Here is a 26,337-nt window from a genome sequence, read left to right as displayed (position 1 = left end):
CAATCAATGAACAACTAAGAAGTCGCAACGTGCAACGAAAACCTAATGATTGATGCTTCTCATCTCTCTCTCCGTTCCCGTCTGTCTGTCCCTGTCTATCTCTGCCTCTGTAAAAATAAATAAATAAATAAATAAATAAAATTCCTTCACAGATTTTTCCATTAACCTTTTGATAAAGACTGTAATTCTGAGTGCAGCCTACAGGTGTTGGGGTTTCTGTCGACCTTCCTAGCCTCACTTTATGCCATTCTCTCTGCATTCTGCTCCAACCTCGAGGGCCTTCTTGATACCACCCTTTTCTAACCCACACTGCTGTCTATCTGCCTCCAAGCTTTGTGCAGATGCTGTCCTCAGTCCGCTTCCCACCACCGTCAGTGCTGCCCGAAGGTCCTGGAGTTAGCTCCTTAGATCTTCGGGATCTTAGCTCGCATGTCCTTTCCTCTGTGACACCTACTCTGACCCACGCTGCCCTGAATCCCATTAGTCTGGTCCCCTTAACCCAGTGGTTCCCAACCCCTGGGCCATGGGCCGGTACGGTCCGTGGGCCATTTGGTACCAGTCCGCAGAGAAAGAATAACTTACATTATTTCTGTTTTATTTATATTTAAGTCTGAACGATGTTTTATTTTTAAAAAATGACCAGATTCCCTCTGTTACATCCGTCTAAGACTCACTCTTGACGCTTGTCTCGGTCACGTGATAATATTTTCTGACATTAAACTGGTCCGTGGCCCAAAAAAGGTTGGGGACCACTGCCTTAACCCATAAGTCATAGCACACTTCTCATTGTAATCACATTTTATTTCTGTAATCACTTGATTAATATCTATTTTTGCTCAAAGACTATAAAGCTCTATGAGGTCAAAGACAGTGTCTTTTTGTTCACATCCATATTTTTAAGCACTTAACAGTTTCTGCACATACCAGCTATTCAATAGCTACAGTTAACAAATTGATCCACAGTATCAACATGGAATTCCTTGAACTCAACTCCTGAGTTTATTTCTAAGCAGTCTGCTTGCCCCCCCCCCCCGCCCCATTCCCAATGCATCCACGGATAAAGAAGGCTTAATGAGGAATCAAGTACTGAAGAAATAGCTGCTTCTGGCCCTGGCCGGTTGGCTCAGTGGTAGAGCGTCGGCCTGGCGTGCAGGAGTCCTGGGTTCGATTCCCGGCCAGGGCACACAAGAGAAGCGCCCATCTGCTTCTCCACTCCTCCCCCTCTCCTTCCTCTCTGTCTCTCTCTTCCCCTCCTGCAGCCAAGGCTCCATTGGAGCAGAGCTGGCCCGGGCACTGAGGATGGCTCTGTGGCCTCTGCCTCAGGTGCTAGAATGGCTCTGGTTGCAACAGAGCGATGCCCCGGATGGGCAGAGCATCGCTCCCTGGTGGGCGTGCCGGGTGGATCCTGGTCAGGCGCATGCAGGAGTCTGACTGCCTCCCCATTTCCAACTTCAGAAAAATACAAAAATAAAAAGAAAAAAAGAAACAGTTGCTTCGTTTTCCAACAATCTTAAAGAACTCAATGCAAAATTCAATGTTTATTGTTGCTCAGTTTGAAATGTGATAACATAAAATATTTTGAGTTTTCTATTTGATATATATCAAAGTCTCTAAAATCCAAAAACGGAATATGCTGATTTAATTTAAGATGAAGCATTTAAAACAATAATGGGATTTGCTGTGGGCATCTTAAGGGTATAAAGGATTTACAGACTTAGGAATCACTATGAAAACTCTTAGGCTAAGTGGCAGGAAGACACTTGGGGGTGATGGTGACATTCTGTATCTTGATTGTACTGAAGGTTTCACTTGGAGCATTATCTGTCAAAAATCATTTTATTTTTTCATTTTAAATAGGTATAGTTTACTGTATTACACTATAGCTCAATAAAGTTGTTTTAAAAATCCTACATATATCCTGAACTTTGAGCAACTGAAAAATTGAAAGGACATATCTATACAATTTCAAAGATGACACTTGAAATTTCAATGACACCTCATCCTAAATTCTTAAGCTCTTTTAATGCCAGAAAGTTCAAGATTATTATCAGTAAATCCAACCATAAAATTATACTCAATAGAAAGGCAGTTAGATAAGGGATTGAATATTGAATATATCAAGATATTCTGATTTATATCAAAAAATCTTATTAGCACTTTTATTGTTTGGTTCTAAATAAATTATTCTATCTATGAACTCTTCTAGGTCTGAAATATAATTTCATTATGACCAATTTGCATACAGTAGTGACTTAGCCTAATTAAGTGAATATGCCTCATAGAGGTGATAATTACTACAGGTCAGGCTGATCAAAGACTATCATTTGACTATTGTTCTTCATACGATTAGTGTATTTATCTTTTTTCATCTTCCTAAAATTTTACTTCTAACCAGAATGAAATAAGATACGGTTGATTTATACCAATTATATAACATCCCTTGGTATTTTTATTCCAAACATAGATTTTAATCCTATGATGATGCTTGCAAATACCCAGCATTCTTCTGGAATACCTCCTTCTGTGACCAGGGGATATGCCATTAGTTATTCTTAACTTAGACAAGATATGGTGAGAAGTAAAATGGCCATAGGATACACTCTAGAACTAAAGATCAACAACTGAAGGCACTATGGGATTAGCACGCCAATGCCACCATTTATTTTGTCCAACAATAAAGAACTAGCTGTGGTATCTATCTTCAATGCAGATGAACTTTAAATAAATATTTGTGTTCTCCCTATTTTATTTCTTTAGTTTCATAATCGCCATCTTTTCTGGATCTAAGAACTACTAATGAATGGGTTTCCTTCTAAATTCTTCTTTTCCTATTTGACCATTAGCAATGCATATTTCTCTAATTTTGATCTTTGTTGCTTCATAAAAGGTATGAAGGGGGTAGAGTAGTCCTCCTCTCCCACTTACCTTGGCTCTGCCAGTACTTTGAAGAATGTGCACTAAGGCACAAGCCAATTCCTCTTTATTTCTCACACTAATCACTGGTTCAAGGACAGAACACAGCATGGTGTAATTGCTGGTGACAAATTCTGCAAATTCTTTGTATTGCTCCATAGGCAGAATGGTGATAGTTTGGAAACGTGATTTAATCCGAATAGATGGTCCTCCTGTCTTTCCTTTGTTGGGTGTAGGTGTACTCACTGGATACCACTTTTCTACAAACTGGCGACCCGTCACACTGGCAGTGGGGATATTGACTAGCCCTACGTAATTATTCTTGTCCTTTTTTTTCTTTTTTTCCATGTCTTTATAAATGTGAACTGTGATGCTATGAAGAGGTGGAAGGCTGTAGAATTCAAAATGTTCACCCCAGAAAATATTGTCTGCTTTGGTCTTGCTGGTTGTACGAGCAAAGAGGGTATCGTCAAGGCACAGTTCACAGAAATATTTCTTTTTAGGGGCGAGGTCCTTGGCTTCAATGATCCATAAACGGAGAACATTTTCAGCTCGTCTGCAGTTGTCCTAGAAAAAAGTAACAAAGTTAAGTTTGAGAGCTGAAATCTCAGAAGACATTTTCCTTTTAAATAGGTGATGCTGATTATATATCTTATTATGGGGAACCAATAAATAACGAAAGGAATTATCTCATTGTTCAGGATAACAGCAAGCTCTAAACAAGAATGTATCAGAATCTTGAGAGAGCCACATACATTCTATTTCACTTGGGTTAAAAAGTATTCTGTAACAAATTCAAAAAATATTCTGTAACATAAATTCTCAGGCAGCCAGCCTAGTCGCAACTGGACTAATGTCTACAAATAAAAAAGAGATAAGTAATGAAGAAACTTGTATTCTAGTCCCACTTCTATTACGTACTAACTTCTGATTTGGGCAAGTTATTTAACTTCTCCGAGTCTTCTTACCCAAATTGGTAAAAATCATAGCATCTGTGATAAGATTATTTTGAGCATGAAATGGCATAATGTTTAAAATGGTAAATGTGTTGAAAAAGCTCTATCAAAATGAAGGTATTATTGTTACATGCAAAGCCACGATTACCTTATTTGGTTGAACTGTCCTGCGAAGGTTTTCCATCCACTTATCTCTCTCTGAAGCAGAGTTACAGCTGAAGCATTTACTTCCACTCAAGTAGGTAACCTTCAACATAAAGGTTAGGGGTGAGAAAAACAAAACCTAGGGCCTGGGGACTCTGGTTTCCTAGCTGTGTCATTTAGGAATTGGGGATATGCCATGAACCCGAATCACACTACATGAAACCAAGATGGTATTTCCAGCTTTGTGATTTCTATATCTACATCTACACCCACTGTTAGCTTTACATCCTCACTCATCTCCAGGTATGAGAACAAATGCCATTTAGAATTCAGCTCAGGAACCTAAATGTTCAGAAATATCAAAATTAAAAATTTCAGGAACAAATTACCTGACTATGCTCAATTCTAATAAAAAATAACAAAAAGAGAAAGAGTCTCTAAAACAGCCTATCCAGTTTCTGGGCCTACCTTCACTATAATATTAACAAGAGGGTACCAAATGAAATCAGAAAGGATTACCAGTATTGGATTACTGTCTTTGGAACCCATTTCTCCTCCACTAGGAAACCCACCTGCTGACTTCTAGTCTTTATTAGGTTAATCTGATTATTATAATCACTGTCCTATAAAAATGGAACGTGTTGCCTGACTTATGGTGGGGCAGTGGATAAAGCACTCACTGGAATGCTGGGGTCGCTGGTTCGAAACCCTAGGCTTGCTTGGTCAGGGCACACACAAGAAGCAACTACTGCCAGTTGACGCTTCCTACTCCTCCCCCTTTCTCTTCTCCCTCTAAAATCAATAAATAAAATCTTTTAAAAAATTAAAATATGAAACATGTTATCTACCTATATGCCTAGCACCTAACCCTGGGCTTGGTACACACCTGTTGAACTGAGTTTCAAAAATACAGGAAAGCTCAAGTGAATTAAAAAAAAAAGAACATGAAAAAAAGAACTGTGCTTACATATTAACTCAATCTTGGCTTATAACCTAGTGAATTAGATAACACCTTATAATCTGATCAAATATGGGCTACTAGCCACATATGACTAGTGAGCACCTGAAACAAATGTAGCTAGTCCAAACTGAGATGAGCTATAAATGTAAACTGCACATGAGATTTTTAAGACTTAGTATTCCACCTGCCCCCCCAAAAAGAATGTGAACAAATCTCACTGACAAAAATTTTTTTTTCCCTGAAGCTAGAAACGGGGAGAGACAGTCAGACAGACTCCCACATGCGCCCGACCAGGATCCACCCGGCACGCCCACCAGGGGCGACACTCTGCCTACCAGGGGGCGATGCTCTGCCCCTCTAGGGCGTCGCTCTGCCACGACCAAGGCCACTCTAGCGCCTGGGGCAGAGGCCAAGGAGCCATCCCCAGCGCCCGGGCCATGGAGGGGAAGAGAGAGACAGAGAGGAAGGAGGGGGGGGGGGTTGGAGAAGCAAATGGGCACTTCTCTTATGTGCCCTGGCCGGGAATCGAACCTGGGTCCCCCGCATGCCAGGCCGACGCTCTATCGCTGAGCCAACCGGCCAGGGCCTCTCACTGACAATTTTTATCTTAGTTACATGTTGAAATGGTTGTTCATTTAAGAAATTTAGGCAACTGCAATGTGCCAGGGAATAGGCGAGGTTGAGGGTATTGCAAAAATAAATAAGAGCCCTGGTGGGGTAACTCGGTTGGTTCAAGCATTGTCCCAATGGGCAAAAGGTTGCGGGTTCAATCCCTGGTCAAGGCACATAAAGGAACAGATCAATGTTTCTGTCTCTCTTCTCCCTTCCTCTCACTCTAAAATCAGTAAGTAAAAATAAAAAAAAAAGAGCTCTGGTCAGGTAGCTCAGCTGGTTAGAGAAGCATCTCAATACAAGGTTGCAGGTTCGATCCCTGGTCAGGGCACATATAAGAATGAAACCAATGAAACCATAAGTAAATGGAACAACACTTATTTATGTTTCTCTCTCTCTCTCTAAAAAAGAAAGAAAAGACATGGTTCCAGATCTTGGAATTGCCCGTGTTGTAGTTCGAAAAATTACATTTAGATCAGTTTCCTCAAACAATCATTAAAATTGGGAGCTTATACTTTCAAGAGAAAAATAGCAAGTGTTTGATATCTTTATCAATATTAAATAATTAAAATCCTAATTTAATGTTATTGTTAGTCTTGTGGCCTCTGCTCCGAATGTGCTAAGAACACATTTATTTGGAAAGCAGATTAAGCCAAAAGGAATGAGAGGCCATCATTAACTTTAATCACCAATATAATTAGATTAATGGATTTCCATATCTTTTCTGTATAAGTAGATAATTTTCAATCACTGAAAACCAATCAAGATGATCAAATCAATAGCACAGTAATGAAATCACAGAATTATTGGTGGAAAATCTGCTTGTTGGTTAACTCCTCTTCCTTTTTTCTGTATCTTACCTCGAAGCAGAAGTCCTGCCCCAGGATGCTGCTGTGGAGCGGCTTCACGGACACGGGCTCCCCCCTGCCGAGGCCCAGACACTCCACCGCACTGCACGGGCTCAGCAAGGACTCGTGGGAGCGGGACTCTTTCAGTTTAGGCAGCCCACGAGACCTAACGTAGGAAAAGATACGTAAGACAGAGCAAGTGCTTGGTCAACAAGGAAACGAAGGTTGGATGCAATTGAGGCCAACAACAAATGTATAAATGCCTATGGGAAAAATGAACAAGGAGCAAATGAGTAGTTAATCTCTAATAATAACAGTAACCATATTTATGTGGCACATGTAAACTCTACATATATTTATGCATATGCGCGCACACATACTTTTTTCCTCAATAAAGCATGAAAACATACTATAATTTTACTAGTCTCAAGGGACCTCAAAGCTCCAGCACAGATATTTTTTTGTTTGTTTGTTTTTTACAGATATTGTTTTTATCCTCATCCTGGCCTTTGAGATAGAGAAATATATACTATTAAGGGTTATCTTATACATTCTTATTTATGCAAAGGTATTATCAAAGACATTTTTTTTTTCATGCGATAGCTTTATCCTTTTCTATCACTGATAAAATAGTACTGTATTGGCTAAATCCTCATTCTGTTTCTTTCTGCTCTGGCAGAATAAAAGCACACATGTGTGAGCGCACACGTGCACACACACACACACACACACACACACACACACACACACAGTCAAAGCCCAGCTTTTCAACACAAGATCCTGCCTTTCAAAAGGTCTGATTTCCATCTCAATATGACATTCTTTTTTAGAAGGCTCTTGGTTCTGTCCATGCTTTACTGTATAAATATGAATAAAGAATGGAACGCCTTGAAGAAACCTCCCACCCATAAAAGAAATGCTCAAACTCCCATTCAGAAGAACAGTTCTTTGTTGACACCACTTAGGCATCCCGACTGATGTTGCTTCCTAGCTGTTTAAAAAAGAGGTCTGGGAATCATGACTCTTGTCACTGCAGGAGCTCGGACTTCACTGCCTTCCACCCTGGCAGAATTAACAAAGTCAAACAATATAAAGCACAATATTCTTGAATCCAGTATTGTATAGCCATGCAGTTTTACCCAATAAGTATAGTATTTATTGACTGAAACACATAGACTTAAGTACCTATCTATTTCAAGCAAAAGTATCTAGCTACAGGGATAAGAAATGCCTTACATGAAGACATTTGTTTTTGTAAAACACATTAGATAAGCAGCTTCATTCATTTTCTTGAAATAACCACATTAACATTAAAAGGAACTGAAATATTTGATGTCAGAGTAGCTTTCAGTTAAATTATAAAGTAATGAGATACAGAAAAGTAGCATTAAAAACTGCTCTTTCGTTCTGTTTCCGTTCCAACATCATTCAGCCAAACTCCATATACTAAGAAACAACTTAAGCAATAGGATTTTAGTCCATTCTTCTTTCCATACATAGAAACCCAATCAGCATTTAATGTTTAGACCAACAAACACGTGCTCTGATATTCAAGCAGTCTTTTTAAGGTCAAAAAGTCAATAATTATATTTCCCATTGATAATGCAAAGTACGCACAGAAGCCCCCTAATGGTTTGTACATAAAAACACAGCAATGTAACAGCTCCACATTTGTTTCCTTTTGTTCTACTGGAGGAGACAAGGACATATACTGCACACATAGCACAACTATAAATAATGCTAAAACAATTTCACTTTAATACAATTACCACACAACCATTCCCAATATGGTTTGTAGGAAGCTTGGTTGAGGCACCAGGATATGGTAATCTTTCTTAAACACACAGAAAACAATTCTAGCCCCTTTTCCCTGGAGGAGCTGGTTGGAGGGGAAAAGCCACTCATGCTCTGGTAGTGAGCCTCAGAACAGGAACAAAAAAGGCATATTTAAAATAGAAGGCAGCATGACAAAAGGCTCACTTTTATTTTTAGAATTCTCTAGAATATTTTAAAACAGAAATTAACTTTATTGCAAACAAAATAAATGTCTACCTACATGAAGCAACTGTACAGCCTGGCAGCGCAACCCCAAAGCATAGTGGTGCCACATGTCACGCGTAGTAGAGCAAGCCCCTTTCTGAACTACATCTCAAAAAACAACTCTATTTGGAAGACAAAAACCAATAGAAAATGGTTTCCCTGCTGTCTTCAGTTACTGATAACATCTCTGGATCAATGTTTTCCAGGCATCATTTCAAGTCTTCAAAAGAAGCAGAACAGAAGGACAAACAACAGAATGTGAAGTCATCTTCCAAACAGACCGCAGATGGGTAATATTCCTTCTTCTCTTCCTCCAGCTGCATCCAGCCCCTTAGGTAACACAAACAAGGTTCCTGGGCTCTAGGCTCGGCCTGTTGCCATGGCACTACACCTATATGGAGATTAGAGCTGAAGGCAGCAGGGAGAAGCTGCGCTTGAAGGACTCAAGGAGCATGCTCTGCAAGCTTGACCATTTTAAGACAGAAAGAAGGAATGGCAAGGCCCCTACCCATGTCCATGAACAGTTTCTCAGAACCAAAGGCTGTAGAAAAAAATTGAGGCATCTGGCGGGGAGATTTCTCTACCAGGGAACAAAGCTGAGAAGCTTAAGCTTGCCTCATACACGATCCCATGCCCCCTACTAGAAGGTGTTTGCTACACCCCACCTTGCAAGTACAACCTTTCTCTCAGGTCTGTTCTGTTTCCTGTGCAGTGTTTACCCTAGTTTAATGTTTCTAGGAATGATTTTACATTATCTTATCTGGGTCACACATTCTTTTTTCCTTTGGAGAGAGCTGAATGAAATTCTTTATTCACTGTATTTCCAGTGCTAAACAAATTTCATTTTGATAGTCAGGTCTAACTTCCAAACACAGCTAAAACAGATTTTGCAACCAAGCCATCTGGAATTAGAATTCTAAACTCCTTCCAGTTACTGAAACTGCATTAATAATACATAGTTCAGAATCTCCTCCTGTTCAGCATTTATGTATGGATGTATATAGGTATGTATGTGTGTGTGTGTGTGTGTGTGTGTGTGTGTATGCGCACATACACCACACAATGAGCTGAACACCAAAATCACTAACATGTTCAACATTACTACTGAATAAATAAGCCCTTCCTATATTGGGAAGAAAGTGTCTCTGAGAAGACAGAAGTAATTCCCAGAGAAGCAGGATTATAGTAAACAGGAAGATCAAGCAGCCTGGGAATGGCTGGGGGCAGGGGTTGGGGAGGGGGGCTGGCATTGTCTGTACAGATATTTCTACATAATGCACCATAACCTCAGATCCCCCCTACAGCGTGCTCACCACCTCCTGAACCTTCATAAGAATTGGTTTTTCTTAGATCTGCTGACTAGAGAGCTTTCGCAGCTTGTTGGCAGTTCACTTCTCTAATGGAAAGCAGAATGTGGGTTTATTGAGAGAGTAATAAAAGTTTAAGACACTTTTTTCCAGTCCAATTTGACACCGCTACTCCCCAACCCCAACCCCAACCCCAAATCCCTTGTAAGGATAATCCAGGGCTCCAAGTTGACAAGTTCTCACTTGAATCAAGAAACTGCTTCCCAGGAGGAGTTTTTGCTCTAATTAAGGAATGCCGTGTTTTTATGTTTTTGTTTTAAGGTTAGCAGACAACCTTGATTTCTGTGGAAACCCCAAGGCCTCTAGTGATGCGATGGGAAGGGGATTAAAAATTGAACTGTGTTGCAGATGAAGATTACCTACCACTTCTGACCTATTTAAGAGAAAAACTAGAAAGCAGGTGCGCCTATCACTTACTGCAGGGAGTGAGCATTACATGGCTTTAACCCACATCCCTGTTTGAAATGAGTCTTAAAAGACAGAAGTGAAGGGTTGGGCAATGGGGAGCCAACACACCCCATTGGATAAGCGGATGGAGGGGGAAAAAGGGACTCAAAGAACTCTGATTAGTGCAGTGTTAAGTACAACACAGCTGGATTTTACTCAGTTTAGCCATCCAGTCTTTCACAAAACCAGATTATCCCCAAGCACCAATGGTGCTTGGATGTGCTAGCTCAATCTGCAATGTGTTTACAGATTCAGCCCCAAACTTGGGAAACTTTTAATTAAAAATGCTTATTGCCACACAAAATCCTGTACTTCAGTGCAGGTGAATTTCTGCTTGGCTTGGCAGTTTCAAGTCCAGCCTGCTCCACTGAATTCTTGAAGAGACGGTTTAGGCCAGCCAGCAATCCACACTTACATTCATCGGTATGTAGTCCTCTGGCAGTCTGCCTCGCCTGAACACTTCCCAGGTAATCAATGAGGTTTGCTTATCCTAATACCAGAAAATTTACATAGGGTCTAATCTTTTTTTTTAAATTGCATCTAAGATCTCAGTTTGGAGGAAATATAGCTTTACTTGTTCTCTGATTTAATTTGTTTTTTAAACCTCATATCCGTGAAAACATCCAACTGATGTCTTCTGTTTGAAAGAGCAGATTCTTTCCTGTGCTTTACTTTTCAAGGTTTCCCTCCTGAATTAAGGAAGGAAGAAAGAAAAAATTAAGCTAATTTACCACAGTTCTTTTATGTCTGGGGAAAAAGTCCTCTCTAGCCGCACTGGCTTGGTTACCTACTGCAGTTAAAGCCGCTCCGGAGCCCCTGCTTATGTTGTTCATTGCTTTTATGTTAGCTTAAAAACCCACACACAACCAGCCACACAAAAGGCTATTTATGGAAACATAACACACACTGCTGATCTTCCTTCTCCCTGTTCTCAGTCTCTAGACAAGATGGTCTAATAATGAGCCCAGCTTCTAATGGTAAAAAAGGATACTTGTCAACCTGAGTTGTCACTTAAAATGAATAAACACACAAGAAGAAAATTTATCATTGTAGACAAAAATGACGCCCAACCTATTTTGGTACAAATACGTATACACATACAATGAAGGTAGACACAGAAGGAAGATAAGATTATAAGTATCAAAGCGTTCTGGAGGGCAGAAAATTCAACTAGCCTCCAACAGGACAATCTCTTTACAGAAATTGTATATTGTAATATACCTTTTTTTGCCCTTAAATTGCAAAGGGAGTAAACTCAACTATGCCTATTAAACAATTTAATATCCATACAATTATACTGAATTAAAAAAAAAAAACCTGTAAAACTCAACTGAACCACACTCATAAACCAAGTCAACTAACACACCAGTTAAAGGCTGAGTGAAAAGAAGAATACTTTTTCTTTTTCTTTTTCTGAATTTTGTTAGACTTTTAGTCGCATTATTGCCATAAAATTAAGTATGGGTGAAAAGAGGATAAAAGAAGAAAAAACTGATGGAGTTCAATGACATTTACTTGTTAATCATTCCTAAATTCTTGACATTTTGCTTTCCCATTAGTTTCTGATTTGGCTGAATAAATGAATATATGCATGAGCCACCCATCCATCCAATAATTACTTGGTGTGCATTACATGTCAGGCACTGTATAGAGGTAGATGTGAGGAAGACAATGGCAGGCAGACTCCCTGGAACTGGCTTGGCTGGGGCAACTTTGTACAGTTTTGATTAATATCTTGGACTGAACACAAATAAATTCTAAGTCAATATAAAAGCTAAAAATTATAAAACTTCTAGAAGAAAACAGAAGTGAAAATCTCTTGGGACATACACAAAACACCCCCAATAACTAGGTTAGGGAGTGTAAACAGTACAGGTACTCTAGAAATAGTTTGACAGTGTCTTATGAACCTAAACATGTATGAAACATACAACCCAGCAATTATTGCACTCTTGTGTATTAACACTAGAGAAGTGAAAACTTATGTGTACACAAATGTTCACAGTACCTTTACTCAGAATAGCTAAAAACTAGAAACTCCAGTGTTCTTCAGTGGGTGAATGGTTTAACCAGCTTTGATACATCCATACAAAGGAATGCTAGTCAGCAATAACAAGGAACAAAACTACTGATAGATGCAACAACTACTTGGATGGATTTCAAGGGCATTCTATTTAGTGTTAAAAAAAAGCCAATCTTAAATGGTTACATACCATATAATTCCATTTATATAACATTCTTGAAATAAACCAATAGAGATGGAAAACAGGTTAGTGGTTGCTAGGGGACAAGGATGGGTGGGAGAGGCAGGTATGACTGTAAAAGGGTAGCAGAGGGAGTTCCTTCTGGTAATAGAACAATTCTGTACCTTGACTGTGGTGGTGGTTACATAAATGTACACATAGGTTTAAATTGCATAAAACTATATACACATGCAAATGAGTGCATATGAAAATGGGGAAAACTTAAAAATGTCTGTAGTCTAGTTAATAGTATTGTATCTATATCAATTACCTGGTTTTGATATATTTCCAGTTATAAGATATCACTACTGGGAAAGCTGGGAGAAGGGCTTGCAAGACTCTATATATTATTTTTACAGCTTCTTGTGAGTATATAAATTCAAAATAGTTAAATAAAATAGTTCTAATTAGGAGAAACTCAAGAACCTGGGTATATTGTTAAAAAAAATCCCCCCCAAATGAACACCACCCTTAGTTTTAGGTATCTCCTGACAAAGAACAAACAAGCCAACTCCCTTAAAACCAGGCTTTGTCAGTGAGCCTCAGAATAGAGAATTACTTTGAAGATTTTTATTTGAGGGGTGTCAGAAGGGGCTGATAAAATTCTACTACATGTGCTTATCTTTACCTTACGACTGGTAGATTTAAGAAGCACTTCCAGGGTAAGATTGGCAACCTGATAGGCATTTGAAATCCTGAAATGCCCAACAATGTAGTTCACCACCATTTTTCAGCATTTCCTAGTTTTACAAGCTTTTCAAAGTACATTTGAACTAACAGCAGAAATATCAAAGTCTTCTCTTATCCCTACCCCTTCCCATATAACATGGCTTTAATGGGAAAACGTTGCAAATATTGATTCTAGGAAATCACTTTACTAGCTTTTATCTGATTAGATGGCTTTGGAACAATGATGACTTTGTGACATCCTATTGATTTTGCCTCTAAAATGTTCCTCCTTTCTTGTCTCTGCTTCCTCATGCCCACTGCCACCACCCTCCTTGGAGCCTTCATTATTTCTTACAAACAGCTTTTTGCTAATTGGTCTCCTAAACTTAGTATCAGCAAAGCGAGTAATTTGAAATTCCATTGCTGAATTAATCCATACATACACAGCACAATTCTATCTAGGTTATTTTCTCACTCAAAATGTTTACAGGTTTCCCATTACTTATACGATAACCCCCTAAACTCCCAGTTTGACATTCAAGGACTGTCCTGTTTATGGAATTCTGGATTGAAAATAACTGCCACTCAGAATTTTGAAGACAGTGCTCCATTGACTTCCAGTTTTCAATATTTCTACTGAGAATCTCAATGCAGTCCACTCCTCCTTCATATGCAACCTAGTTTTTCTTTCTAGAAGCTTTTAAGTTATTTTTTAAGCTTCGGTGTTCTGATAGTTCATGATGATCAGAATTGGGGTGTGTGTGTGTGTGTGTGTGTGTGTGTGTGTGTGTGTGTTTTTCAGGGTGGTGTCCTTTGTCTTTTTTATTCACCATGCAGAGAGTTGGGTGGCCTTTCCAATGTGAACTCTTAGTTTTCTCGTTCAGGGAAATTTTCTTGTATTATTTCTTTGACAATTTGCTCTCCCTGGTTTTTCTATTTTCTTTTTAACTAGAATCTTCTGGGTTGATTTTTTTTTATTTTCTGTTCCACCTTCTGGGAGAGGGACTTAACTTTAGATTCATATTTTTCATTTCCAATCTCTCTTTCTTGTTTTATTTGTGTTCCTTCTTGCTATTGTCTCACAGATGTACTATCTTATCTTTTGAAAATATTCATTATGTTTGAAGTTGTTTTTGGCTCTATGCATTGTCTCTGTTTCTTTTAGGTTCTTTTTCCTCCCTCCTATTTGTCTTTCATGTTGGAGACCCCTCAAATATCAAATATCTGGAGAATCTTGGCTATCTGTTTATATTTAAGAACAAAGCACTAAAAGCTGAATGGAAGCTTTGTGTGCTGGAATGGAGCTTACAGACTAATGGGCTTCACTGTAGAGTACTTCCTGGCCAATGCTTTAAAAAAAATAATTTCACATCTTTATTGAAATATATTCACATACCATAAAACTACCCATTCACAGTGTATTTTATTATATTCTGAGTTGTGGAATATTCAGTAGAATCTAAGCTGAAAACATTTTCATCACTCTAAAAATAAACTTCACGTCCATTAGCAGTCATTCCTCATTTAGCACCCCGCACCCCCAAACACTCTAGCTGCTAGCAACCATTAATCTACTGTTGCTAAAGATTTTAAAGATTTGCCTATTCTGGACATCTCATATAAATGAAATCAAACAATATATGGTCTTTTATGGCTGTCTCCATTCACTTAGCATAGTTTTCAAAGTTTATTCATGTTGTACCATGTATCCGCACTTCATTCCTTTTTATGGCTGAATAATATTGCGCTGCATGAATATGTCATGTTTTTTAATCCATTCATCAGTTGAGGGACATTTGGGTCATTATTACCTTTTGGCTTTTATGAATAATGTGGCTATAAACCTTCATGCACAAGTGTTTGTGGTGGCATGTTTTTATTATTCTGGGGAAAACAAATATCAGTGTCTGTAGTTCTTTTCATCTGGCTGGTTTAGTTTCTCAGGTTTGCTATGGGGAGCCTGGCTGCTGGCCCTCCAGAACTGGGTGGGAGCTGAGTCTTTCCAGAGTTCTGGGGTGGGTGAGCAAGCTCCTTCTTATGTCAGACTGCTGGTGGTCTTCATAATGTTCAATCCTCCCCTTCTTCCTAACACAGGATTTTTGTATTGGGGGCAACAATGTACCCAGGTACATTTGCCAGTCTCTCTTGCAAATATAGATGGCAATAAGACATAAACAGAAGTCACTAGATGGGGTTTCAGTGAAATCACTTTAAAGGGAAATAACTTAGCTGGATGACAGGTGCCCTTTGATAGGTCCCTCTTTTCTGGAGCCTGAAACACAGATGCCATGGCTGGAACTCCAGTAGCTGTCTTGTGTTCATAAAGAGATCCTCGATAAGCCTATGGCTGGCTAGAGGAGAAAAAGCTCACCAAGAGCCCTGGTCCCTTAGCCTGGACTGCCCACCTTCAGACTTCTTTTATAAAAGTAAGAAAAATTCATCTTACCTTGTTTAAGCCATCATTATTTTGAATACCTGTTAATTAGCAGCTGATCTGAGTCCTAAGTGAGACTTCGTTTCAGAATTTCCTTTTGCAGGAAACTGCATCTGATCTTCCTCCATTCTTAAGTAATCTATCATTCAGACTTCTCCAAGTTTCATTAAAGATGGAGTTCCTATTTCTCTTCCTTATATTAAATAAGTTTAAGACAGTAAAAAAACAGAAAGGCTTTCATCTATCAACTCAAAAACTGGAACTTCACTTTCCAGTCTTATTTCCTACCTTATCCCATTACATATTGTAAATTATATCCAGTATTTCTTATTAAACTCTGTAATTTCTTACTCTCTGCTTTTGCCCATTATTTCCATTCAGAGGAAAGCTTTCTCCCTGTGACTGTTTCTGAATTCAAATTTTCTCCGTTGTTTAAGGTTCAATTCCCAGGCTACTGCCCTCCAGGATCTTTCCTGGCCCACCTGACAGGAGGTGCTCTCACCTCACACCGTTTCCTCTTGGACATTCCTTCATTCACTGGATTCCTTGAGCTTTGGGGCTATGACCTTAGTTCTCTACATGGCTTTTGAGTCTGTACAAGCTGTCATACATTAGATATGTTACTGTATATCAAGAAATTAATTTTTTAGAAATATTATTTGGCAAATCTCTCTTATTTATTCCTATACCCTACAATTTTACAAAGGAAATTCTGAGTTTAAGAATCATTATAAATTGATCCAATAAACAACACTGGTACCAAATTCCATTAGGACCTTAGCAGAATTGAACTTGCTAGACAAACCTAGAGCCTTTAGGTTCTTTTTGATCAATCAAGTCTGCACATTAGAATACCCTATGGTGTTTTGCACAGAAAAGCTTTCTGGTCAGATGTAGCAAACCTTTGATAAATAAAATTAACTCTTCTAAAACTGTCCCTCTGTCATCTTAATGTCACAACTCAGACCTCATTAGAATAAATTTATATTTTTAAAATATGGGTGTAGGTAAGGTTTGTAGTTATCAAAAACTTTCAAGAAATCAAAATATCATGATCACTACTTCATTATTCTCTGATACCTCTCAATAGACCATTTCCTTCTCTTTAAAAAGGGAGATATAAGATGATTTGCACAGCATCATAATGAGAAATTTAATGAGAAACAGATCCCTGGCTTCTTGAATTCAGTATTCTGGTCAATTCTGGCCAGGTAAGCCACAGTGCAGAAGACTGATAAAATGGACCAAATGAGTCTCTAAAACTTCTATATAATTTAGGGACATAATTTTAAAATATAAGAAACAGATTAGGAGAAAATATTAGCAATATATATAATAGTGCCTTACAATTCCTACCATTATAGCAAGTCCTCAAGTTCTGAATAATGTCATTTTATTCAGTGTGGTTTCATTGTCATGTTGATTAGATACTGTAGGAACTTAACTCTTGTTTATATCAATTAGTCTAGGGTAAAACTGGTTTCTTTATATGTCATTTAGCTTAAAGTTGCAGAACCTATCAATGAGGTTGAGTGAGAATTTATTGCAATAAGAAGCCACTACTCCAAATCATTAAAAAAAGGACAAGAAGCTTAATAGAAGAATGAGCAAAGAAATGAAGAGGCAAGTCATAAAACAAAAACATGAAAAAAGGTTCAACTTACTAGGCATTAGAGGAATAGAAATTAGAACAAAGAAATCCTCCACTCCCCAGCCTTTTTTTTGAGAGGCAATATAGCGTAAAGGTTAAGTCAGAATGTAGACTTAGAGCTAGACTTCTTGGATTTGAACCACAGTTCTGCCATTTTCTAAGCTGTGTGATCTTGTGCAATTTTTAATAATTTCTGTCTTAGTTTTCTCAACTTCAAAATGAGGTCATGAGAGTAACTACCTCATAGGGTTGTTGAGATTATCAATGAGTTAGTAAAATGCTTAGAACAGTGTTTGGCACAGAGTAAATACTATATACATGTTTATTATTACTATTCATCCATTGTATTGATCACATGTAAACAGTTGTTTGAAAGATAAGAGTGACCTTAATCTGCTGGTGGGCATAGAAATTAGTATAGCTTTTTAAAAGAACAATTTGATAAGTCCATACTCTAGTAGTTCTACTTCAGGAATTTGACCCAATCACATTGGTACAAAAAGGTACATGTTCAAAAATGTTCATTACATCTTTATTTTGTGTCAAAAAAGGGGAACAATTTAAATATCAATCAACAAAGAAGTATGAATGTTACAAAAAATTAGCATAGTAAGACGGCAGATATTAAACAGATGATGTAGTTTACATGTGCTGACAAATATTAAGTTGTCCTAAATATTTATAATAAAAAGCAAGTCACAATCCCATTTACAGAAAAACAAGCAAAACATACATATATGTGGCATTTATGTATGGATTTTTTTTTTAATTTTTATTTATTCATTTTAGAAGGGAGAGAGGGAGGAGAGAGAGAAGGGGGGGAGGAGCAGGAAGCATCAACTCCCATATGTGCCTTGACCAGGCAAGCCCAGGGTTTCGAACCGGTGACCTCAGTGTTTCCAGGTTGATGCTTTATCCACTGTGCCACCACAGGTCAGGCTATGTATGGATTTTTAAAGCAGTTTTAAAATATACAAATTGCTATTAAGGTTATTTATATGGGGAGATGGGGAAGGTGAAGAGGGGACTTCAGTTTTTTTATCCTGTACTTTTGTACTGAAACTTAAAAAAAAAAGGACAAAGATATATGCATATTTTACTGTACAATTTAAAAACTGAGAAAAGGGCTGCTTACTAGGTTTACCTAGAGTTTCCACAGATTGAACATAAGAATAGAAATATTTTGGTTACTTTGATTTAGACACTATGTATCATTCTGGAAGAAATGGCCTGACCTCAGGAATTGATGCATATGACCCAAGAAAACCAGGGGTCTTCAAAAAGTCCTTGGTTATACCTGTAAGGGTACCAATTCAAAGAACTCAGTTGATTCATATCTTTTACCCTAATTCTATTTATCTATGTCTTCAGATGATCTCAAGGCAAAGGAGCCTATTTATTTAAAAATTGTAATACATGTCAAACTCCTGTGAGCACATCCCTATGCATGAAGAATAAAGCTTTTGAAAAATTCTGTACAGGAAATATGATTCAAATGGACTTTGCAAATAAAAAAGGGTTGTCTAATACTCAAAATTTGCTAGTGCCTTTTTATTATGCTGTATTTGAGACAGAAAAATACTGCTATTGATTGAAGAAGAACAGCATGGAAGACACATATAATGAATTCAGATCACTAGGAAGGTACCAACTACATAGTAGCAATGTGAGAGACCCTACAGAATATAATCTTTTGGTAATCCAATCCAAGAATTCCTGTAGGGTACCTAATGCAAAATGGAGTAAAAGAGAGTACTTAATTTGAAAGTAAGAAAGTGATATTTAGTGCAAGTCTGAAATATAAAGTATATCTCCTGTAAAATCACCTCATCTCCCACATTTACACAGAGGTTGCAGAGCTTAGCACACTGGCTGCTGAGCTTGGAGTGTTCTAGTTGCTGCACAACATCCTTGTTCTTAAAAGCCAATATTCTGAAAAAATCTGTCATTCCATTTTATTAAAACTTATTCATAAAATGCTTTGAATTCTTATAATGATGAAAGTTGCAGAATAATAGGAATCTAAAGAAAAGATATGAGAAAAAGATCAGTTTTTTTATAATTACCTTAATACAAAGAGGTACAAAAGAGATAATGAACAATACGATTACACTGCAAATTGAATAGACTTGTAAATTTCACAGAGCATCTCTAATGTGTTTCAGGGATAAGAGGAGCAGATAAAGCAGTAGTTTCTTATCAACTCAGTATGAGGGACAGTTTCTTCATCTACAAATAAGGGGAGTCATTCTGGCAAGTCTATAATCTTCCATTATAAAGATTATAATCTATATTCCCCAAATTTGTTTTGCATATAACTGAAAACAATGGATTTACTGAAAACAAAAGAAACCCATGTATAAACGAGTATCAAATATGAAAGGCAGATATGAGTTCAAATTCAAGCTCTACTACTTACTAGCTGTGTGACTTTGGGCAAGTCTCTCAATCTCTTTTGCCCTAGTTCCTCATCTGTAAAATGAAGGCAGCAACAGTAGTACCTAGCATTGTATAATATGAGAGATTATGACAAAAGTGCTTGGCACACAGTAAGCACTCAATAATACCAGTGATCATGGTGATATGGCAAGATACAAAAAATAACTATTTCCTAAATTTTATTTATCAATGGAATATGAAGTATTTATTTATTTATTTATTGGCATTTTCTGAAGTTGGAAACGGGGAGGCAGTCAGACAGACTTCTGCATGTGCCTGACTGGGATCCACCCGGCACACCCACCAGGGGGCAATGCTCTGCCCATCCGGGGCGTTGCTCTGTTGCGACCAGAGCCATTCTAGTGCCTGAAGCAGAGGCCATGGAGCCATCCTCAGCACCCAGGCCAACTTTGCTCCAATAGAGCCTTGGCTGCAGGAGGGGAAGAGAGAAACAGAGAGGAAGGAGAGGAGGAGGGGTGGAGAAGCAGATGGGCGCTTTTCCTGTGTGCCCTGGCTGGGAATTGAACCCGGGACTCCTGCACACCAGGCCGACGCTCATACTCTATCTACCACTGAGCCAACCGGCCAGGGCAGAATATGAAGTATTTAAAAATGTGTTCATGCTAGTGCACATATTCAATGATTTTAGGAGGTTGCTATCATTAGCAAGCTAAGCATTGTGGTTTACTCAAGAAATGCAGGCTTCCTTTTCATACATGTCTTCTAGACATCACTGCAAAACAATAAAACCAACTCTATGTGCTGTACACAAAGAACAGAGCAGCGGTGAGCATAGACTCTGGAGCCAAACGGCCCAAGTTCAAATACCATTTTTGCTTCTTATGAAGCTGTAAGACCTTGGGCAAGATTACTGAACCTCTTATATGATTATAAAAGGTTAACTTAATATCTTACAGAATTGTTATAAAGATTAAACAAGATAATGTGTATATAGCACTCATAAAATGTTAGCTATCGTCATCATCCATTATAGTCATTCTACGAGAGAAAGAACTAACTTTGACCACTAGAACTTGACTCCACAGAAACAGCACTATGTATCCACCACACACTTTCCAATATTGTAAGATTCTTAAACAGGCTGGGTATTTGAGTCAACATTATGGATCTTGCCTCAATATGAGCAAGACAAAAAAGTAAATTTTGTGTTGGATATTTCCAACTGTCATTGATTCGAAGTTAGAGAAGACAAACATGTCTTCTCAAAACCTACTGCAAAATTGCTTTTTCTGTTTTAAGCAAGTTAGCATCCTACCTGTCATCAGTATTGCGAAGAGATGGAAGCCGAAAGCTCGTGTTTCTGTCAAGCTTGGATTGGCTTTTGGTCCTTTTGATAGAGCCTTTCAGGCGCTTGCTGAAGAAACCCTAGAATGAAAAGGCAGAGGCGATGGGAGAGAGAACCAGAGGGGAACCTTCCTGTCTATACCCTTCTGCACTACCTTTGCAAACAATATTCAGATTTTTAAATGAAGACCAGAAACAGAGCCCAGCTTATAATTTTTTAGTTTGTCAATAATAGTTGCTTGAAACTACATGTTAATGAGATCAAATTTTTTCTTCTATCCTGATTGGGATAATTAAACTTTTAGATAGCATTTAATTTCTTACTTCTTACATAGTTTCTATACTAGCAATAGTAGAGAAATTAACTCTAATAATAGATTTTTAAAAACATAACAATATAGAAAAATACACTCCTTTCTATGAAGATGGTGTCAGCAATTTCTACAGAAATAGCATCCAGTAATTTCCTGAAGTTAATTAAAGTAAAACAGGAAAAGAGAACAGCATGTACAAAGGCCCTGAGGTGAGAAGGTACTTGGTGCACTGGAGGAATTAAAAAAAAAAGTAAACAGTACAGAGTAATACATTGGTGGTCTCAAAAGTGCTAAAATTTGGTCTATATCAAGTTGGATATGATATTTGTAAAACTGACTTTGAAATGTAAACTATTTTTAAATAAAATGGGTCTCATTTATGAAACCACAGAAGCATCTGAACTTCAGAAGTACAAAGTCTTTTATAGTTCTTGGCCTCTGCTTGCCTCTTGTCACTTCCCACAAAGCTACTTAGAGTTCCTTGAACATCTTCCTAATCTTAGCACCTGGCAAATAATGGGCTTTCAATAAAAGTTTGTTGAATAAAAGAACAAATGCAATGATGAATGATGATGATCACTGCTTTCAGGACACAATTCTATTGTTGGCAGATCAAAGGACATCTTATACAAGTACATCAAAATGCCTTGAAAAAATGTAATTCAAAGAGAAGTATTTTGACACATGGAAAATGACTACAGTCACCTTGAAATGATCATTATCTTAAAGAAGCTGTGTCCAGTAAATATTTCCATAAGAAAGAAAAAAAATAGTAGGACAATATCAGCATGTCAAATCTTACATATTCTTTAGTTACCACCATACTCACTGTTGTTTTTCTTTTGGAGGGGGGGACTGTATTAACCAGGGTAAGCTAGGTTGTGCATATCTAGTAACCCCATAATCTCAATGGCATAAAACATGTTACATGTCTGTAAACAAATCAGTTAAGGAAGTCGGGGGCCCAGCTTTACACTGTCCTCACACAGGGGCTCTGGCTAAGAGAGGCTCCATCCATGTGTTTCCATAGTAGCTGCAGCAAGATAAAGAAAATGTGACAAATTATGTACCAACTCTCAAAACTTCATGTGCCTTCTGGTTTCATTTCATTGAACAAAATGGTCACATGACCACACCTAATTTTAACAGGGAAAGGATGTACCATCTTATCATGTATCTAGAAAGAGAACTGAAAATATTTAGTGAACAGTACAGTGCACTCCTACAGTGCTTGTCTATGCCAAGAGTTTTGTAAAAACACAGGCATTGCTCCCTCCATTAGAAAAAAATGGGGGAAAAAACTTACTTAAATCAAAATAAGTCTATTTTGCTGACTAAAGAAAAATGCTTATGTCATTCTTGTTGTCTTGTACCCCAAAGAATAAGGTAAAAACTCCTAGAAAATATCACATAGACAAATTCCCTAGGTTGTTTTTTATCCCCTTGTGTTTTTTATTTCAAGTTTACAGAGATTGATTGGAGGGGAAAAAAACTAGGCTGTTTTATAAAGTGCTATATTTCTTAGAGACAAGCATTTGTCTGGTCTCCTGTACAATCATAGTGTCGGTAGGGAAAGTCATTGTCATTTGTTCTCCAAAGCAAAGGCTTATGTACTAAATTCTCTATTCAACAAGGACTAGTCACCAAATATGTTCAGAAATGCTGTCAGCAAACCAGACCTAGGTTTATGGAATTCTACTAGGATTTGTTTATGGATCGTTCAAAAACCACTAGCCTAAGGTGAGATCCAGACCAAGGCTTGGCTTAATACCATATGTAAATTAATTTCCAACAAGAATACAGTTAAGCAGTTAACTGAGAATGAATTAGATGTTTACTCAGTTACTTTAACTTGACTCATTGTGGCACTTATAGCATAGTTTATATTTTAATCTATTTATTTAATAAATATTTATTTTATATCTATTTGTTGAAAAGCACCATACCAGGTATTTTAATAAATTCAAAGATAAAAAACACAAACTCTACCTTCAATGAGCTTGTATAATATAGGATCTAGAAACTAAATATATATGACATGATTAGAAAGGTACATGTTCTTATTGCCTGGAATATTTAATCTCCATATAAAAGTTATCCTATATCTAAAAAAAAAAAAAAAAAGTTATCCTATATCTTTGAATCTAGTATAGCACCAGTTGCCACATCACTATTTTATGTATGCTAAGAAAAAAGTTGTCAATTAAACTATAACACAATGCTTTATCACTTAGACTTTTTATTTTGCATTAAGAACTTCTTTAAGAACTTACTGAGGCAGGTTTTGTGATATATCACAGTGTCCACATAAAAGGAATATATTATATGTAAAATAAATTGATTAAGATATTCCTAAGGCTTCTTCATTCTCTTAACTACTTTTTGACTCATGAAGTTGTTCTTCATGTTTTTTCACAATCATTACTGATTCTTTTAAGAATAATTATGACAGTATATCTTCAAAGAGTAATCTACAACGATTGTTTAAAAGTGAACAAATGTGTGGCTTAGAGTTGATGAAACATGGTATTAAATATTTTAGAGGGGCACACAGGAAATGATTTCAGGAATTCAGAGAAAGAAGAGGTTATATAACATCTGGAGAAATAAGGAGAAGTTCAAAGGAAGAAGTGGAATATGCTAGGTCAGAAGGATAGGCTGGGTTTGGGCTTCGGGGTGCCAAGGAGTACAGTATAAGAAACGGCACGGAGGTGAGAACACACAGGGTGTGCACTAGCTCATATATGATGGGGAATAGAAAAAAATAAGATTAGAAAGGTGGTTTACTTAGCTATAAATGTATAATTATTGTTCCCATTGGTCTGAGTTATTGCAAGAGTAGTCTGAGTAGGAACTCTGCCTATAGGATATGGTTTCATCTTGTTAGCTACTAACCGCCCTAGCCTGATCCCTGGCCATTCCCTGCTTCATGCTTTACACTGCAGCAACTCTAAATGCCAAGTTCGCTACATTCATCATGCATTTCTGCTGTTGCTCCTATTTCCTGCCTTGTCCCTGGCCAAGTCACTCTTTCAGACTCTTTCTCCTCCAGTGTATCTCTTTTTGACATGTCCTGACCCTGCTCTAGATTAGGTGACCCTCTTCTGCTTCCAAGTAAATAGCACTAGACTTACACTTAGTACGCTGCATGCCTACTTATGTGCCAACAGTCTTCCATACTAAACTCTGAACTCCTCAGGGCAGGGACTAAATAGTCTTTGCATTCCCAGGGCAAGTCTGAGATCTAGCATTTAGTAGGGGCTCCATGAATGTTTGCAGAACTGAAATAAAACAGGCAGTGGAATGATTAAAAACCATCATGGTGTTTCTGCTACAAGTGCCATCATAGAATGAGCAGGGAACTCTGAATCAGAAAGTGTGGCTTCAAATTGTGGCTCCAATTTCTCTTAGTTGAATGACCTCAGACAAGTCACAATTTCTAGGTTTCTTATTTCTTATCTGTAAAATGACGATTTAAAAAATCCTTTTTTCCTAAAACCATTCCAAAGAAAAAAATAACTGAATGCAAAAGTACTTTTACAGTAATGGACAATGGGTATTTGAAAGTATTAACACAATGTGGATCTAGGGTGAGACTAATGAATAGAATGGTGGAATCATGATTCTTCCTCCCAGAGACCCCCACCACAAAGGAAGGGAAGGAAACTAGAAATAAGCTTCACAGGAGCAGGGAGTTTGGGCTGTTTTGTTCAGTGATGGATGCCAGTGCCTATACTTATGCTTCACACATTATAAATGTTCCATGAACATTCATTGACTGAAATAATTTTCTGAAGTCTTCCTAGGTATCAAGAACTGGCCAGGTGCTTTTCAATATGTAAGGCCGTTTAATCAAAGAAACACATCCACAAAGTTGTTAGGTATTCAGTAATTTGTTGTAGATAAAGCACTTAATAAACGAGGAGTTAGGATTTAAACCTAGAATATTATTTGCCAGATACTTAGGTACTTGAGATATATCAGTGAATAAGACAAGCAAACATCTTTGCTTTCATTGAGCTTATATACTAGTGAAATGAGATAAGACAATAAATGAAGAACACAATAAATTAGTAAATGATAAGCACTACAGAAAAAGAGAACCATGTCAGAGAGCTGGTAGTCATGGCAGGTCTTACAAAGAAAGATTATATATAGAGAAAAGACTTGAAGAAGGTGAGTCAGTCTGCAGATATGAGACAGGAAAAGCATTCCAGGCAACAGGAACAGGCTGGGCAAAGGCTTAAAGGCAGAAGCATGCCTACTATGCTCAAAAGAAAGAGCCAAGAAGTCAGTACAGCTGGACTGGAGAAAACGGTAGGAAGGGTTGTGGGAAATGAGGTCAGAGAGGAAGCGGGGTGGCGACAGCATGCAGATCCTGTAGACCAGGGTTATGGACTTCACCTTTCCCTCTGATTTCTAAGGAAATCAATAATGAGGGACAAGACCATTCAAAGCACTCATAAATAAACAAGCATGTGCTTTTCTGATATACTTTAAACTATGAAATTAGACATGTGTATCTATTTAACACAGTTTTGAGCAAGAATATGCAATATAGAAACAGTGTATTTTCTTCATCCACAGTAGCTCAGATATCAATGGCTGAGATACAGAGAAGGTATGTGACCCAGGTCACTGGGCTGGGAAGGGATGAGCAGAACTTCTAGTCCAGGAGCCTGCCTCTGGAACCTCTGCTATTTAACCTCTATACAATGCTCATTTTTCTACATTCTAATTCCTCTAATTTTTCTAATTCTAATACTCTAGGTACTATAGGATAATGTATTTTCCCCATGTAAATTCTATAGGATTTTTATTTTACTTAATTATATAGATAAATCCTACAGGCAAATTTTTTTTTTTTTTTTTTTTTTTTTTTTTTTTTTTTTTTTTTTTTTTTTCATTTTTCTTAAGCTGGAAACAGGGAGAGACAGTCAGACAGACTCCCGCATGCGCCCGACCGGGATCCACCCGGCACGCCCACCAGGGGC

At 37.8% G+C, this 26,337-nt stretch overlaps 1 protein-coding gene across 6 annotated transcripts in view; it reads right to left on the bottom strand.

Annotated features, from left to right (window-relative positions):
* The window catches only part of RASAL2 (RAS protein activator like 2), a 319,973-nt gene that overhangs the window by 34,302 nt on the left and 259,334 nt on the right, over positions 1-26,337 (bottom strand). For all 6 annotated transcript variants that reach the window (XM_066261224.1, XM_066261225.1, XM_066261226.1 and 3 more), the window contains 4 exons: positions 21,001-21,110; positions 6,447-6,600; positions 4,018-4,116; positions 2,926-3,480 (listed from right to left, as the gene is read on the bottom strand). In XM_066261224.1, the coding sequence (XP_066117321.1) occupies positions 2,926-3,480; positions 4,018-4,116; positions 6,447-6,600; positions 21,001-21,110 (918 nt within the window). The remainder of the gene's footprint in view (positions 1-2,925; positions 3,481-4,017; positions 4,117-6,446; positions 6,601-21,000; positions 21,111-26,337) is intronic.

The sequence above is a fragment of the Saccopteryx bilineata genome, chromosome 2 (assembly GCF_036850765.1).
Source record: "Saccopteryx bilineata isolate mSacBil1 chromosome 2, mSacBil1_pri_phased_curated, whole genome shotgun sequence".
Lineage (NCBI taxonomy): Eukaryota > Metazoa > Chordata > Mammalia > Chiroptera > Emballonuridae > Saccopteryx > Saccopteryx bilineata.
This window is presented reverse-complemented; position numbering and strand designations above follow the sequence as displayed.